The sequence below is a fragment of the Jatropha curcas genome, chromosome 5 (genome assembly GCF_041381405.1).
Source record: "Jatropha curcas cultivar XTBG-Jc1 chromosome 5, XTBG_Jcur_1.0, whole genome shotgun sequence".
Classification (NCBI taxonomy): Eukaryota; Viridiplantae; Streptophyta; class Magnoliopsida; order Malpighiales; family Euphorbiaceae; genus Jatropha; species Jatropha curcas.
Genome location: NC_143155.1, coordinates 26,425,381 through 26,438,193, shown reverse-complemented (window position 1 = coordinate 26,438,193; position 12,813 = coordinate 26,425,381). Strand labels below are relative to the sequence as shown.

At 33.5% G+C, this 12,813-nt stretch overlaps 3 protein-coding genes across 7 annotated transcripts; 1 reads left to right on the top strand and 2 right to left on the bottom strand.

The window, feature by feature from the left end:
* Nucleotides 1-328: 328 nt before the first annotated feature.
* On the bottom strand, nucleotides 329-5,191 carry MHX (magnesium/proton exchanger). 3 transcript variants are annotated; one of them, XM_012227389.4, is made up of 8 exons: nucleotides 4,390-5,191; nucleotides 3,838-4,013; nucleotides 3,480-3,598; nucleotides 3,183-3,364; nucleotides 2,072-2,196; nucleotides 1,267-1,486; nucleotides 1,011-1,140; nucleotides 329-696 (listed from the first exon to the last, which is right to left on the bottom strand). In XM_012227389.4, the coding sequence occupies exons 1-8, from the start codon at nucleotides 4,784-4,786 to the stop codon at nucleotides 486-488; spliced, it is 1,560 nt and encodes a 519-aa protein (XP_012082779.1). In that variant the 5' UTR covers nucleotides 4,787-5,191; the 3' UTR covers nucleotides 329-485. The 3 variants fall into 3 exon arrangements, with proteins under 3 accessions (XP_012082779.1, XP_012082777.1, XP_012082778.1); XM_012227387.4 differs by having other exon boundaries at nucleotides 329-842; nucleotides 4,390-5,189; XM_012227388.4 differs by having other exon boundaries at nucleotides 329-842; nucleotides 1,267-1,483; nucleotides 4,390-5,187.
* A 2,379-nt stretch (nucleotides 5,192-7,570) lies between these two features.
* LOC105642534 (large ribosomal subunit protein eL22z) lies at nucleotides 7,571-8,901 on the bottom strand. The gene is made up of 2 exons (XM_012227386.4): nucleotides 8,577-8,901; nucleotides 7,571-7,959 (listed from the first exon to the last, which is right to left on the bottom strand). Exons 1-2 carry the CDS (start codon nucleotides 8,804-8,806, stop codon nucleotides 7,815-7,817), a joined length of 375 nt encoding a protein of 124 aa, XP_012082776.1. The 5' UTR covers nucleotides 8,807-8,901; the 3' UTR covers nucleotides 7,571-7,814.
* Nucleotides 8,902-9,073: 172 nt separating this feature from the next.
* Nucleotides 9,074-11,639, top strand: ATOEP16-4 (Mitochondrial import inner membrane translocase subunit Tim17/Tim22/Tim23 family protein). 3 transcript variants are annotated; one of them, XM_089721213.1, is made up of 6 exons: nucleotides 9,074-9,242; nucleotides 9,338-9,389; nucleotides 9,511-9,542; nucleotides 9,646-9,783; nucleotides 10,474-10,541; nucleotides 11,287-11,359. In XM_089721213.1, the coding sequence occupies exons 1-6, from the start codon at nucleotides 9,168-9,170 to the stop codon at nucleotides 11,288-11,290; spliced, it is 369 nt and encodes a 122-aa protein (XP_089577339.1). In that variant the 5' UTR covers nucleotides 9,074-9,167; the 3' UTR covers nucleotides 11,291-11,359. The 3 variants fall into 3 exon arrangements, with proteins under 3 accessions (XP_089577339.1, XP_089577337.1, XP_012082773.1); XM_012227383.4 differs by having other exon boundaries at nucleotides 9,084-9,242; nucleotides 9,646-9,679; nucleotides 11,287-11,639; XM_089721211.1 differs by lacking the exon at nucleotides 10,474-10,541 and having other exon boundaries at nucleotides 9,082-9,242; nucleotides 11,287-11,639.
* Nucleotides 11,640-12,813: the final 1,174 nt, after the last annotated feature.

The window sequence follows — 12,813 nt, the reverse complement described above, 5'->3', positions numbered from 1 at the left end:
TGATAAAAAATGAACGGAGTCTGAATCACAATTTGTATCTTTCGAAAAAAATTGATCTAGTTAAAAAGACAATCAAACCAAATGAAATCACGTTTGATTTTGTGGTTTGAATCAATCCAAATGCTAATTCAATTATTGAAATCTATTCATTTTTGCATGGAAAACAAAACTGAAAGCAAAATCAGAATTCGTATTTTTGATTCGATTATTCAGTTAGAACGAATGTTTGATCACCCCAATATACATAAAAAAAACAAGGTATTTGAAGAGAATTTTTAATTTCCAGTTGGAAAATGGGTATACACCGCAAGTCCGAAAGGTTAGGGCATTAGTAACAATATGGCCTTTGGGCATTGAAATATATTATGATCCGGTCAACCCGACAATTGTTACCGTTATTTGTCTTGCAAAAAATAAAAAAATAAAACGAGGTGCAATAGGCACTTACAAAATCGGAATAATATAAAGGGAGTTTCTATCATCCCTTACTGCAAATAATACACAAATCCTATAAATCCAAAAATATATATATACACATTCCCCATCATATGATACCAGAAACTCTGAGGGAGGACAGCACCACAAAAATAAGCCAAAGCAACATGAAGTATATGCTTGTTGCCCACGCCCAAATCCTTGGCCCTCCAAGTTCTGCACCCAATGTCAAACGCCTGTACACAAGAATAACAATACAGCCTGCGGATGTACAAAAGAAAACAATCAATGAGAAGCCTAGTCCTGACGCATTCTCAACCCGCAAAGGTTCCCTATAGGCAAAGAAATTGTAGGCGGTGTCTATCAGCCATGGAACACCGATACCCACATATATGTTCACTGAATTGCTGTAAAAGAAAAATGAAAAATCAATTGATATTTTTGTTAGCCACTTCCACACAATAAAAATTTTAACAACTTCCAGGATCTTCATAAGAAACCTCCTGATGGGTATATTTGAATTATTACCTAAAATTACACAACCAAACCCTAACTAAAGCACTTTTGTAACAAACCTGCAGGTGATGTTTGCAATGGCAGAATCTGCTGTTATTTGACGTTCAGCAGCAATCTTGCTTGCCACCAAGTCAGGCCATGAAGTTCCAGCAGCTAGTGCCGTAAATGCAATGACATAAGCATTTATTCCTGAAAGAAAATATACCGCATGCAAAGTAGACAGGAAAATATTCACTTGTTAGTTACAAGGCTAATCATAGTAACCATTAACTCTAGAAAAGGAAATTCACAATTTTCTGTAAATAGGAATATAACCTGTAACACAGCTTATAACATCGGTGAGCTTTGTTACAATGTAAGCTATCCCACTGATGAAAAGTAGAGAGCAAATGAAGGCAATCCATCCATGAGCAATATGATAAGGAGGCACAAAAGCGAACAGAATTCTCCAAGGTGCAAGGACTAATTGCCAGAAAACTTTTGCCAGCCGTATATAAGTATTCTCCAGTTTTCTCGATTCTGAATTCTCCAACTGCTTTGAAGATAGAAATTAGTCACCAGTACTATACAAAAAAAGAAAGAGGAAACTGTTCACCAAGAACAAAGCAGGCAACAGCTAAAAGGAAAAACTTTGTGCAGGAAGTTTAAGAGAAAGTTAAAAGTCACAAATTTTTAGCACAAAAGTACTTGATAAAAATAAAATGAAATAAATGAGAAACTGTCATGTGTTTCCAATCACTGAAATAAAATTTGTTTGAACTGTGAGAAATTCAATTTAACTTAGAAACCAAGATTTGAGAATTCCTTTAGAACGACATATGCAATGGTGATGCTTTCGCATTTTAATCGATTAAAGCAGGAGCTCCAGCTAATTTGGATTAACAAGCATCTAAAAGAAGAAAAGAAAAATGAATTTGAATGAATTATAATCATATGTTGCACCACTCTTTGAGCTCTAATATTAAGAAATAATATAATCCATTCTGCCCAGGGTGCATGTGGAGAGCGAGAGAGAGAGTTAAGAACCCTACCATTACTTGGCCCAGACAGATTTTTCAGCATCAGCATTTTATGGAAATTTCACAAGTTCAACACAATAAACAAAAGTTATGGTACTAACCATGACTGCGTCTACAAATTGCTGTTTCCAAACAGCAAACACTGCAAAATCTTGTTCACTGTGAAAATATTTATTGGAGGATTCAGATGCGCCATCTGCTTCAGGCACTTTCTGATATGCTGGACCTACAAAGTAAAGGCTTTATTGGATGGAAAAATTTGGACTTAATATTCAAGAAGAAAACATTGTGTGTCATTCATATATCTTATTATCAAACTGTAATGTTTTTTTTTTTTTTTCTTTCCACCTGCAGCCTCATTATAGTGTTCAATAAATTTATATCAACTTATCAAGTAGATGTTGTTTTGTCTTGAAACCATTGTATTTACATCTATTTACAAATCATTCAGATTAATTATATAACACAGTGTAAAACTTAATTGATGCATATATTAGGAATTTAGGATGTTTACGCTTTGGAAGATATACTTCAGAAGTTCAAGAAATCTCAACCAGATGAAGCTTCTTTCCATTTTCCTATCTTCCCACTCCTCTAACTAAAACCCGAAAACAAATAATTTCATCTATACCCCCATGCTGATGGTTCTTCCTATCATGGTATGTATGCTAATGAAGTAAAGAATGCTCTAAAACCCAAGCACTGAATTACATAAAAATCCTTCTAGAAACTAAAGCTTAAAGTTGGATCAAACATAAATAAAAGAAAACAATAAATTCTACTCCTACCTTTCTTTCTAAACAAATGTCATAGTTCACTTCAAAATTTCCAATGTTCTTTCAGAAAATAACTCGGTTCACATAAAAAAAAAGCACATGAATATATTGCAAAATCCCCATTTGAGAACAATAGAGCATTGTCAGACAATGCAAGAGAGAAATAATGGGGACCCAAGGGAAATTTCACATGGCCTGCTTAACATTTGTACTCATAAAAAAACTTGCTACAGTTGCCCTTCTTTATCCTAAAATCTAACGGTAATTTGTAGGTCAAATCCTTACAAAATATGATCTGTAAGAAAGCTCAACTCTAAATTACAGCTATGGCCCACTCTGTAAGTTTCTACTAGTGTTTTATGAATAGATTTATGAAATATAATAGATCTCAAAACTACCACAACTTAAACAAAATAATACAGCAATACATCAGTACCTGTCCCAACAGTTGAATGGATAGAGAATATATCAACAAGATTCCTTTGATCGTTGCCAATCTGAAGTATTTGATCCTCGTGAATTTGAGGTATCTCAGAGTACTCTTCATTAAGACTGTTTTGACATTTGCATTTAACATCCTCTTCCGGTACCCACTCTTCTGGCCTCTCAGTTCTTTCACTTTGAATTGCAAAAAGCACGAGAAACAAGATATTAAGTGCGGAATTCCAATTGGAACACAATTTTCTTTGGTTTGGTTCAAAAGAAAAGGGAAAGATAAGGAGGAGAAAAATACATTGGAAGAGATAAGTAAGGCCAACGCTTATCTTGTGCATAAGCATGTGTTAGCAGCAAACCATATTGTAGTACTGTCAATAGGGCCTCCCATATTGTAATTACATCAGGAGTCCATACCTGCACATAAGTTTTAAGACGGCATTGCTAAGCAGGTGCCCCGCATGTGTCAACCATAATCATGGTAATTATGGCCAATAATCAGATCATGTCATATCCCAATATCACATGTTTAAAATCAAGACAGAAAATGAGAATCCAAGGACTAACAATCTATGATAAAATTTACATCCCCATAAGTCAATCAAGAGCATATGTTGTATATCATACAAAATGTTCTAAATTATGCATAAAGTTACCTCTAAAATTATGTATAGCCAAATATAAGCCCAGAAAGACCAAAAGAGCTCCACAAGCCAAACTCCTAAGTCAGATATCTTTTTCAATTCTCCAGCTTTAGGAACCACCACACAAACAGCATGGATGGGGAAAAGGTCGAATGCAGCAGAACCAACAAGTGTTCCAGGACCCAGTCCTATGGATTAAGGTTGTTTTTGTAGAAATTATTAATATGTCAGAAGAAATAATAATAAGTAGATAACTTCTCAAACTAATCTTATGAAGAGATAACAACTGCAGGTATAAGTTGTGCATTTAGCAGGCAAAACAAATCAGAATGTAAGATACAACAACAATTAAGCCTTAATCTCAAATTATTTGGGGTTGGCTATTAGAATCCTTTGTTTCCACTCCAGTCAGTTCATAGCTTAGAATGTAAGAATACTAATACACCACTACACATACATTAGACAAAGCAGAAAAGAACTTCTATGCGTTAATTTATTGCATAAAATTTTACTAATTAAAGACCAAAATAAATTAAAAAAAGATAGGCTGAGAATAGTGCACACCTCCAGCATAGAGGTTCCCAATGTTTCGAATGGCATCAATAGTAGCCAATGATATCTGGGGGAAACTAGTCCCAAATGCGAGCAATGATATATCTGCAATTGCATAATTCCAAACCTTCTCGTACCTTATAACTGGGGTATTAGTGCAAGGATCTACCTCCACCACTTTACGCGAATGTTTAACCACATTCTCCATGGACCGGAAGAATCGACCAGTTATAGCTGATAATCCAATGAAGCAATAAGCCAGACCAACAAAATACAAAAAGGTCCGAAACCCATTTCGAAGGGAAGTTTCTCCATGGAAAAGCAAGTAGCTTTCACATTTTTCAACCCCTAAAATATTGAGAAATTCAAATCTGCTTCTATAGCTTTGATCTTGTGTTCCCAAGACCATCTTAATTGGCTTCAAAGTCGCAATTCAAGCGCCAAGGAACAGCAATGTCAAGTATCGGTTAGATGATTAAGTTATAGCAGACCTTACTGCCACTGAAGCTTGCAATGGAGATCTAGGTTATGTTTGGCAAGCATTCTATAGTAGGTAAGCTTGCGATAGAGACTTGGATTGTTTTTGGTTAATAAAGTAACGCGATGCATTATTTATCATAATTAATAAATTTTCTATTTAAAAAAAAAAAAAAAAAAAAAAAAAAAAAAAAAAACCTGACCGACATAGTCATCGGAGATTCGTGGACGGTCGCCGATTCTCTGGGAATTTTGTTCAGATTTCGAGTTTAGTTCAATCATTCGACATTGGACACTTGTGTGTCCATGAAAACTGAAAATGTTTCCAGCATTGGTATTCCGTATACGTAAAATAGACGTATTACCCATAATTTTGTAACTCAGAAACGAAACGAAACGAAACGAAACGACGGGGTCCACCTTCGCCAAGCAACCTGTGCCTTGTTTAATATGTGGTGAAGATTGGTCCCCTCGTCACTAAAAATTATTATCCATCAATAACAGAAATTTGGGGTTAATTTACATATTACTCTCTCGTTCCTGATATTTCCCACATTTAAATATTTCACATTATTTAAAAAAATTTATTTAATTTTTTTAAATTATAATAAATTATCGAGTGAATTGATTATATTATCTTTAATTTAAAACATCTAAATGGTAAAAATATTTATCATTTGGTAAACACAAATGATAAAAATGAAATTATTTCTTATAAATTCACAAATGTAAAAAATATTTAGAAACGAATGAATAATTTTTAAAAATTAAGAGATCATTTAATAAAATATTATTGCATTTAACATTTAGCATTTCATCGACTCTCTATACAAAAGGAGTAATAATAGAAATATATGAGGTCGTTGTCTAGAAAAAAAAAAAAAAAAGAAAAAAATTTTGGCAAACCAAATTTGACTTATATTATAATATTGATATATGGATTTGGCAAGAATCACGTGAAATTTCCTAATCAATTTAAAATTAAAATTTGAGCATTATAATATTGGGAAATTTCTTTATTTGTTTTGGTTGATGCATATCTATACTATTTATGGAAAGATTATTACTTAATAAATTGAATTAAATATGTAGAATTATGATGCCTTTTATGATATTAAAGTAAGTAAAAAAATTTTATCCTTTATACATATTAGTATTTGCAACTCTTTCTTTTTTCTATTCTGAACCTTTGTATTTTATAGTTATTAGATTTTTTTTTTTTTTTAGTTTTGAAATATTAGGCTAAATGTTATGATTATGTGTTGTTTTTTCCTCTAAATATATATTTTTGCTACTTTAACATGTTTATTTTATTGCTGAGTCGCTTTTCAACAAAGATCCGATCATCCAAATTAGAAGTTTGTTTAATATCCAATTTCGTCCTTAAAGTTTTACTAGATATGCAATTTGATCCAACTTAACTTTTGAATTAATTTAAGACCTAAACTTGGAGTTTATGATCAATTCGCCCCTCTACTTTGGTAAATATTACTGATTAGTTTAGAGATTGAGCCTCGTTCAAATATTAATTAGTTATTCTGTCCAAAAAATGCTTAGATGTTAAATGCTTTGTAACATTTTATTATTGAGTCCTTTGCATGTAACATAATATTATTATTTAATCCTCGCACTTACTCTTAAATTACTATTTAATCATTACTTAATGGTAAAAATGATATTTTTAGATTGATGACTAAATAGTTTAATGGTGCTAAACTTTAAGGACTAATCAATTGATTTACCAAAATAAGATGGATACAATTGTAATTATAATAAAATCCTAAGGACCAAATATTTATTTATCCTCCAATCATGCGATATAATTTGAAGTGAAAAGAGTTTTCTATTCTTTGAGATATAACCATCTAAATTCAGATATATTATCTATTTTAATACATTAAATAGGTAATTGAAAATCAAATTAATTTATAGGTCTTAGATCATTCAATGATCAAAATCATTAGAAGTTAAAATAGTTATTAATCTTAGAGAGAGGTGAAATTTGTAGTTGATGAGCATCATACATCACATGTTAAATCACATAATAACATTAATTTCTATTCAACCGTTCTGTAATTCCTTGTGCTGTCTGTTTTTTATTGTAACCCCGTCAAACTCACTGATGGTATGTCCGGCTGGCCAATTCATCAAATACTTGGCCGGCAAAAGTCAAATTAGTACAAGAAGAGTACATGTTAACGAGAGGTGTTTGCACAAAGCAAAGAAGGACGAGGCCAAAGAGAAGGCATCCCACGGAGAATGTAAAGATGCGAGAAGGAATTGAGAGTTGTGGATATGAGCGTTGCTTTGGAGCGGTATGATGGAAGTTTGTTCAAGTCTGAGTAATTTCTGAACTCTCATCTCAGTAGAGAGATTGATCTGAACATCATTTTCGGCTATTATGATGCTGTTTCTGATTCACCATCATCACGCGAGCAAGATACATGTAACACTGCCATTCATCGCACAGAAGGCAAATTTCAACAGCCTGCCATTGCAGGCATTACATTTCCCTGCCACTGCCCCCATGGTAAATTTCAATACATAACAAATTTAAGTGTCATGTCCTAAGAAACAACACACGTCCATAACGCTATAATTCCATCATGCAAACAGGGGAATTATGGCTTAAACGGGATTTTATGCTGTGAAAACTGAAAAGCAGCAGTTACCATCGTATAGAAGGCACCAGCGACTACAAGGAGCCAGACCACAATTATAATCCAAAACCAATGCCAATAGAAAGATCTCTATAACCAAACTGGAGCAAGAAATCTGCATTGTATTTAGTAGCTCTTACATGAAAAGTAGATATCTAATTATAACAAAATTTCAACAAAATCAGAAGAATCACAAAACAACCTCAACAAGTCTTACAGATCCAACAGCTGAAAAAGATAAGGGGGCTCTGAAAAAGGCAAACTAAAACATATAATTTGATGAAATACTGAATTGGGTCTTCAATCTTCCTCCTCTCCCTCGTTCTCAGCAATGTTGAAGTACCTCAATTCATACACATTCCTGTCTTTGTTGGAAGCAATCACCCGGAGCCAATCCCGCACATTGTGTTTCTTCAAGTACTTCTTGGTCAAGTACTTAAGATACCTGAAAAGAACAAAGATAAATACAAATGACAGAATTGTTATGTGCATCTGGCAGCTGAAACATTTGAGGTTTCATATCAAATTCAGAGACAACATTATAAGATCGAAGAGAAAATAATACAAAGATGCTTAGAGAAAAAAAAATGCTATGCGGAGATGATAACCACTGCATTCCATCAATGAGCTTGAAAGCTAACGCTCAAATGTTTAGATTTAAACATTTTACATCCAAACTAGCCATCATTTGTCAAGCTGAAATGGGCAATATGATATTGCAAGCCACAAAACCATATACTTAATTACTAACCACTATATATTTATTATTGCCAATCAAGAAACATGATAATGAAGAGACTACAAAATCCTATATTGGGCATCAAGCAATGGTTAGAAGGATCCGAACATTCATACTGAGCATAATTTCACATCACAATCATTGAATTCCTAGCCCATAAAACACCAAATTGTTAAAAACACCAGGATGCTACCCAAAACAATGAAAAGCTTTCCTGCTATTAAAATGGTCCATCTATCAGATTCCGTTTTCTGTGTGTAGATCAAGTTATCCTAACAAGAAAAATCTAAAGAAGCCATATGTAAGCACAGACAATCGAGTACCTTTTAGAGAAGTTGCTGTCGGACGTAACGGTGATCTTGCTCTTTTCACGAGTGACGGTAATGCTGTCACCAAGAGCACCGGCTTTGCCACCAACCTTTATCCTCTCCTGGAGAAATTTTTCAAGTGACGCAATGTCCATGATCTTATCCTCCACTGGCTTCGCGCAGTCAATCACGAAGGTTGCCCCCTTCTTCTTCCCCTTAGCTCCAGCTGCCGCCCCGCGACTCATCTTGACGTTTCTGCTACGCGACTCACAGGATTGATAGACCAGCGAAACAGAGCTTTGAGAGATGAAGGCAGCGCCGTGCAAAAATATAATGCGAATAGAATTGCTGGAGAGGATCTAGGGTTTTTCGTATGACTCCCACGACGTCGTTTTTGAATTCACCATTTCTTTCTTTTTTGAGGATAAATTCACCAAATATTGTACGATGTCGTTTAAAGAGAACACCTAATGATAACCTAGGTAGCTGGCAGCGTGGTTTTTTGTGGTGAATGACCAAAATTAAAACACATCGTTTTAACTAATCGACATTGATTTGTCCGGACTCGGAACCGTAAAAAACTCCCAAAAGAACCGGTAATGAGATATGGAAGAAGAAGATTTGAGCGGCGTCATTCCGTGCTCTTCCCTCGCCGTTGATTCCATCCTCCGTGTAGGAACGGTAAGAAAAATCGAGTTCTGAAAAAACAAGCGCCATTATTGTACTTCTAGAAATCCATCGTTACTCTAAATAAAAGAAATTGTTCTTTCTTTCAGGCTGGTGCGATTTGGGGGTCATGTGCAGGTCCGTATGTTGCCCGCAAAAGAGGTAATTTTTTTGAATATATATCCCAAAGAATTAGCGGTTATCAATTACGATTAAGTTCCCGCCATTATTACAGATTGGTTTATCGCTTTATAATTCTGTCTTTCTTTCCTTCTTTATGCAGGCTTGACCGGCGCAGCTTATGCTTCCTTCGTTGTATGATATTTCCACTAAATTGCTCTTTCTTTTATTGTTGTAAGACCCGGATTCTAGACTCTCATATGATTTTTATCTTTCTTCTGTTTAATTCAAAATGCAGGCAAAGTCAATCGGGAAATTCGGCTTTCAATGTGGTAATCTGAAAAAAAAAAAAAAAGCAAAAGCATTTTTTGTTTTCTGCGCTTTGGTGATCCTGATTACCTTAACTGACATAGTTGCAGTATTATATGCACGCATGGTATTTCAAATTTCAAGCTTGTTTTTATTTATTTATTTATTTATTGATTTATTTGTTAGAAGGTTAATTTGCTTTAGTTTAATTAAGTATAAGAGTGATTCTGTATTCCTTTCAAGCATGGGATTAATTATTATATGACTCATGAAAGGGCTTTGAATTGATTTTGCTATGCACAAAAACTGCATATTGCTTTTCCTGTCAATGTACCCTGCAAAACGTATATTAATATTCTGTACACTTGAATCTGCTCATAGATAGTTCTCAGTTCCCACATATTCTATGGGAAGCTGGAACATGTCTATTCTTAATATTTAGGAAGATGCTGCAAGAAGTGGATGATGGAGGTGATTATTAAAGGGTTAGAGTTAATCAACTTTTAGGAATGGATATAGGCTTCAGAGGAGGAGAATATTAAATATCCTTAATATGAGAATTAAATTTTCCTTCATGCCCTTTGTTGATCCTCCAACTGAACTTATCATTCTCACACAAGATGTTTTTTATTTGTCATCATTTTCTATTAAAGTTTGGTTGGGAGTTTGTCTTTCATGTATATTGTCAGATTCTGCATTTCTATGAGATATTTATGGTGTTCTTCTGAATGTCCTTTGATGTGTCAGCTAAGCTGATTTCAGGCTTAAACTTATTCATCCTTTCTTGTTTCAATGTCCATCATCCCTTATTTTTCAGGGCTTGTTGCTGGAGTTTTTACTTTTTCCCATTGTGAAGTTCAAAGATATAGGAAAAAGAACGATTGGGTTAGTGATATTTCTATCTTGTTACTATGGCAACTTATGGATCAACAGAATTTTAAGCTTATTAGTCTTTGACAATCTAAGATCTAAGACCTAAGAAATTGAACTGCTTCATTTTGCTCATACATCCATCAGATTATTGGGTGTGCCCTTCCTTTTTGGATAAGATGAGAAACAAAAGGAAATGAAACAATTGAATTTTATAAAATAACTTTTCTTTTCTTATGAATATGATTGATGCCACCTTGTAGTGAATTGAACCTCGAGGAAAATGACTTTTTCATATTTTGCTTTTCCATAGTTTGTGGTCTGCGAGCACTGCTCTTGTACCTAGCACATATACTTTCATTTAGTTGGTAGCATTAGAAGAACTTCAAATTCATCAGACATGCATAACTTGTAATTATTGGAAACTTGGTGAAAAAAAAAAATGATTATCTCCTACTACAAAAGAATAATTCTTTTTAGCAAGATGAGTGACAATAGCATATAGCTTTAGTTGGGAGTCTCTGCCCGCAGAAAGCTGAGCATAATGTGAATTTTTGTGGATTTGATTGTACACCTTTTGACTGCATCAAAGTCTCTTACCTTACGTGTTTTCTGTTTAGGAAAGGAGTATTTATTCTTTGTTCAGTTTATAAAACAGACTGGTGATTGGAGTACAATTGGCTCATTCTACAGAAAGTCTCATTTAGTCATGGTTTGAATACCCATTGACAAATATAATCAAAGCTTTTTCTTCTTACAGGTGAATGCTCTAATAGCGGGCGGTATGGCAGGGGCAGCTGTTGCTGCTGGGACAAGAAGTTGGAGACAGGTTCTTGGGATGGCTGGTCTGATTTCTGCCTTTAGCGTTGCTAATGACTGTTCCAAAACATTATAAAGCATCTGTCGGTGGAAGGCTAGTTGTGGAGAAGTGAGGCGATCTGCAGCCCTTATGCATGCCATATTACCATAATTACTGTTCAATTATTGCTTCCTATTCGACTTCTCATCACATTGTTATTTCATATATATGATATGATGTTGAATTTAGAATAGGTTCATTCATTTTCTAGTTAATTGATTCAACTAGCTAAATAAATCATTCCTTTGGTTCAACGACTCCTATCCTATTTAATTTATCTTACTATAACTTAGTATGAACTAAAATTATTTTGTATAGTTTTCCCAAATTATTTCTCCCAGGCTATTCATGTGTAATTTGGGGAGGAAGTTTAATATGAACCACAGAAAAAGGGAAATACCGTTCACAGGCTCACTGCCGCTACTGAAGAAAGTGTTGTGTCCCAAGGAACAGCGGTGTCATGTCGCAGTAAATGGAGGGTAAATTGGGACTATTAAATATTAAATAAGACCAGATGAACTGTACGATTGGTGATTTAATATAATAGTAATAACATATGCGAGTCTTTTTGGGTCGTTGGAACAATCTCCATGATATCAATATCAACATGTTACGTTAGATGTCATTGCCCATCATAAATTTCTTTTGTAAGGATCGTAACTCATTGTCCAATTAGTTTGAATCAGAAACGAACTTTCATTTCATTCACGTGACAGTATCAAATTTTCTAAAAATATGTTTAAATTAAAGTAGAGAATAGATTTATTATAATTTTTATTAATTTTGATGAAAATTCATTTAGCTTGTTTTTTTTTTTTTAACTCGTTAGGAAGGTCTGATGAGCCGGAATAAAACTATGGACTATACAATAAAAACCAATCCTCCTCTAAACTCACTGATCAGTAAAAACACTTATAAGCGAGAGGACTCAAACTCAAAATCTCTCACTCGTCACGATAAGTGGAAAGACCAACTAGATCACACTTATTGAAATTCATTTTGTTTATTTGATCCAAGGAATTCAATTTGTGTTCATGGAATTGAAATGGATGTTTTTTATTGTGTCAAAAACTTAAAACTTAAAAATTATTTAAACTTTAAATAAATTTTACAAACTTTATCAATACTAGAGCTCCATTTGTTTTAGGAAAGTATTTTTTTTAAAATGAAATCCTGACAAATAACTCATTTATATTTTTTAGCTGTAATATTAAAAATTAGCTAAAAAAATATTTATAATTATAGAATTTTATATTTTAAAATTTTATTATTAAATATGATAAAATATTTAAATATTACTATAAATACAATGTTACCCAATAATATAAATAATAACATTTGACAATGATATTCTCTCTTGTCGTGATTTTATATGATTACACATGTCTATAATTGTATATTAGGATATTGTATTAAATTTAAATATTA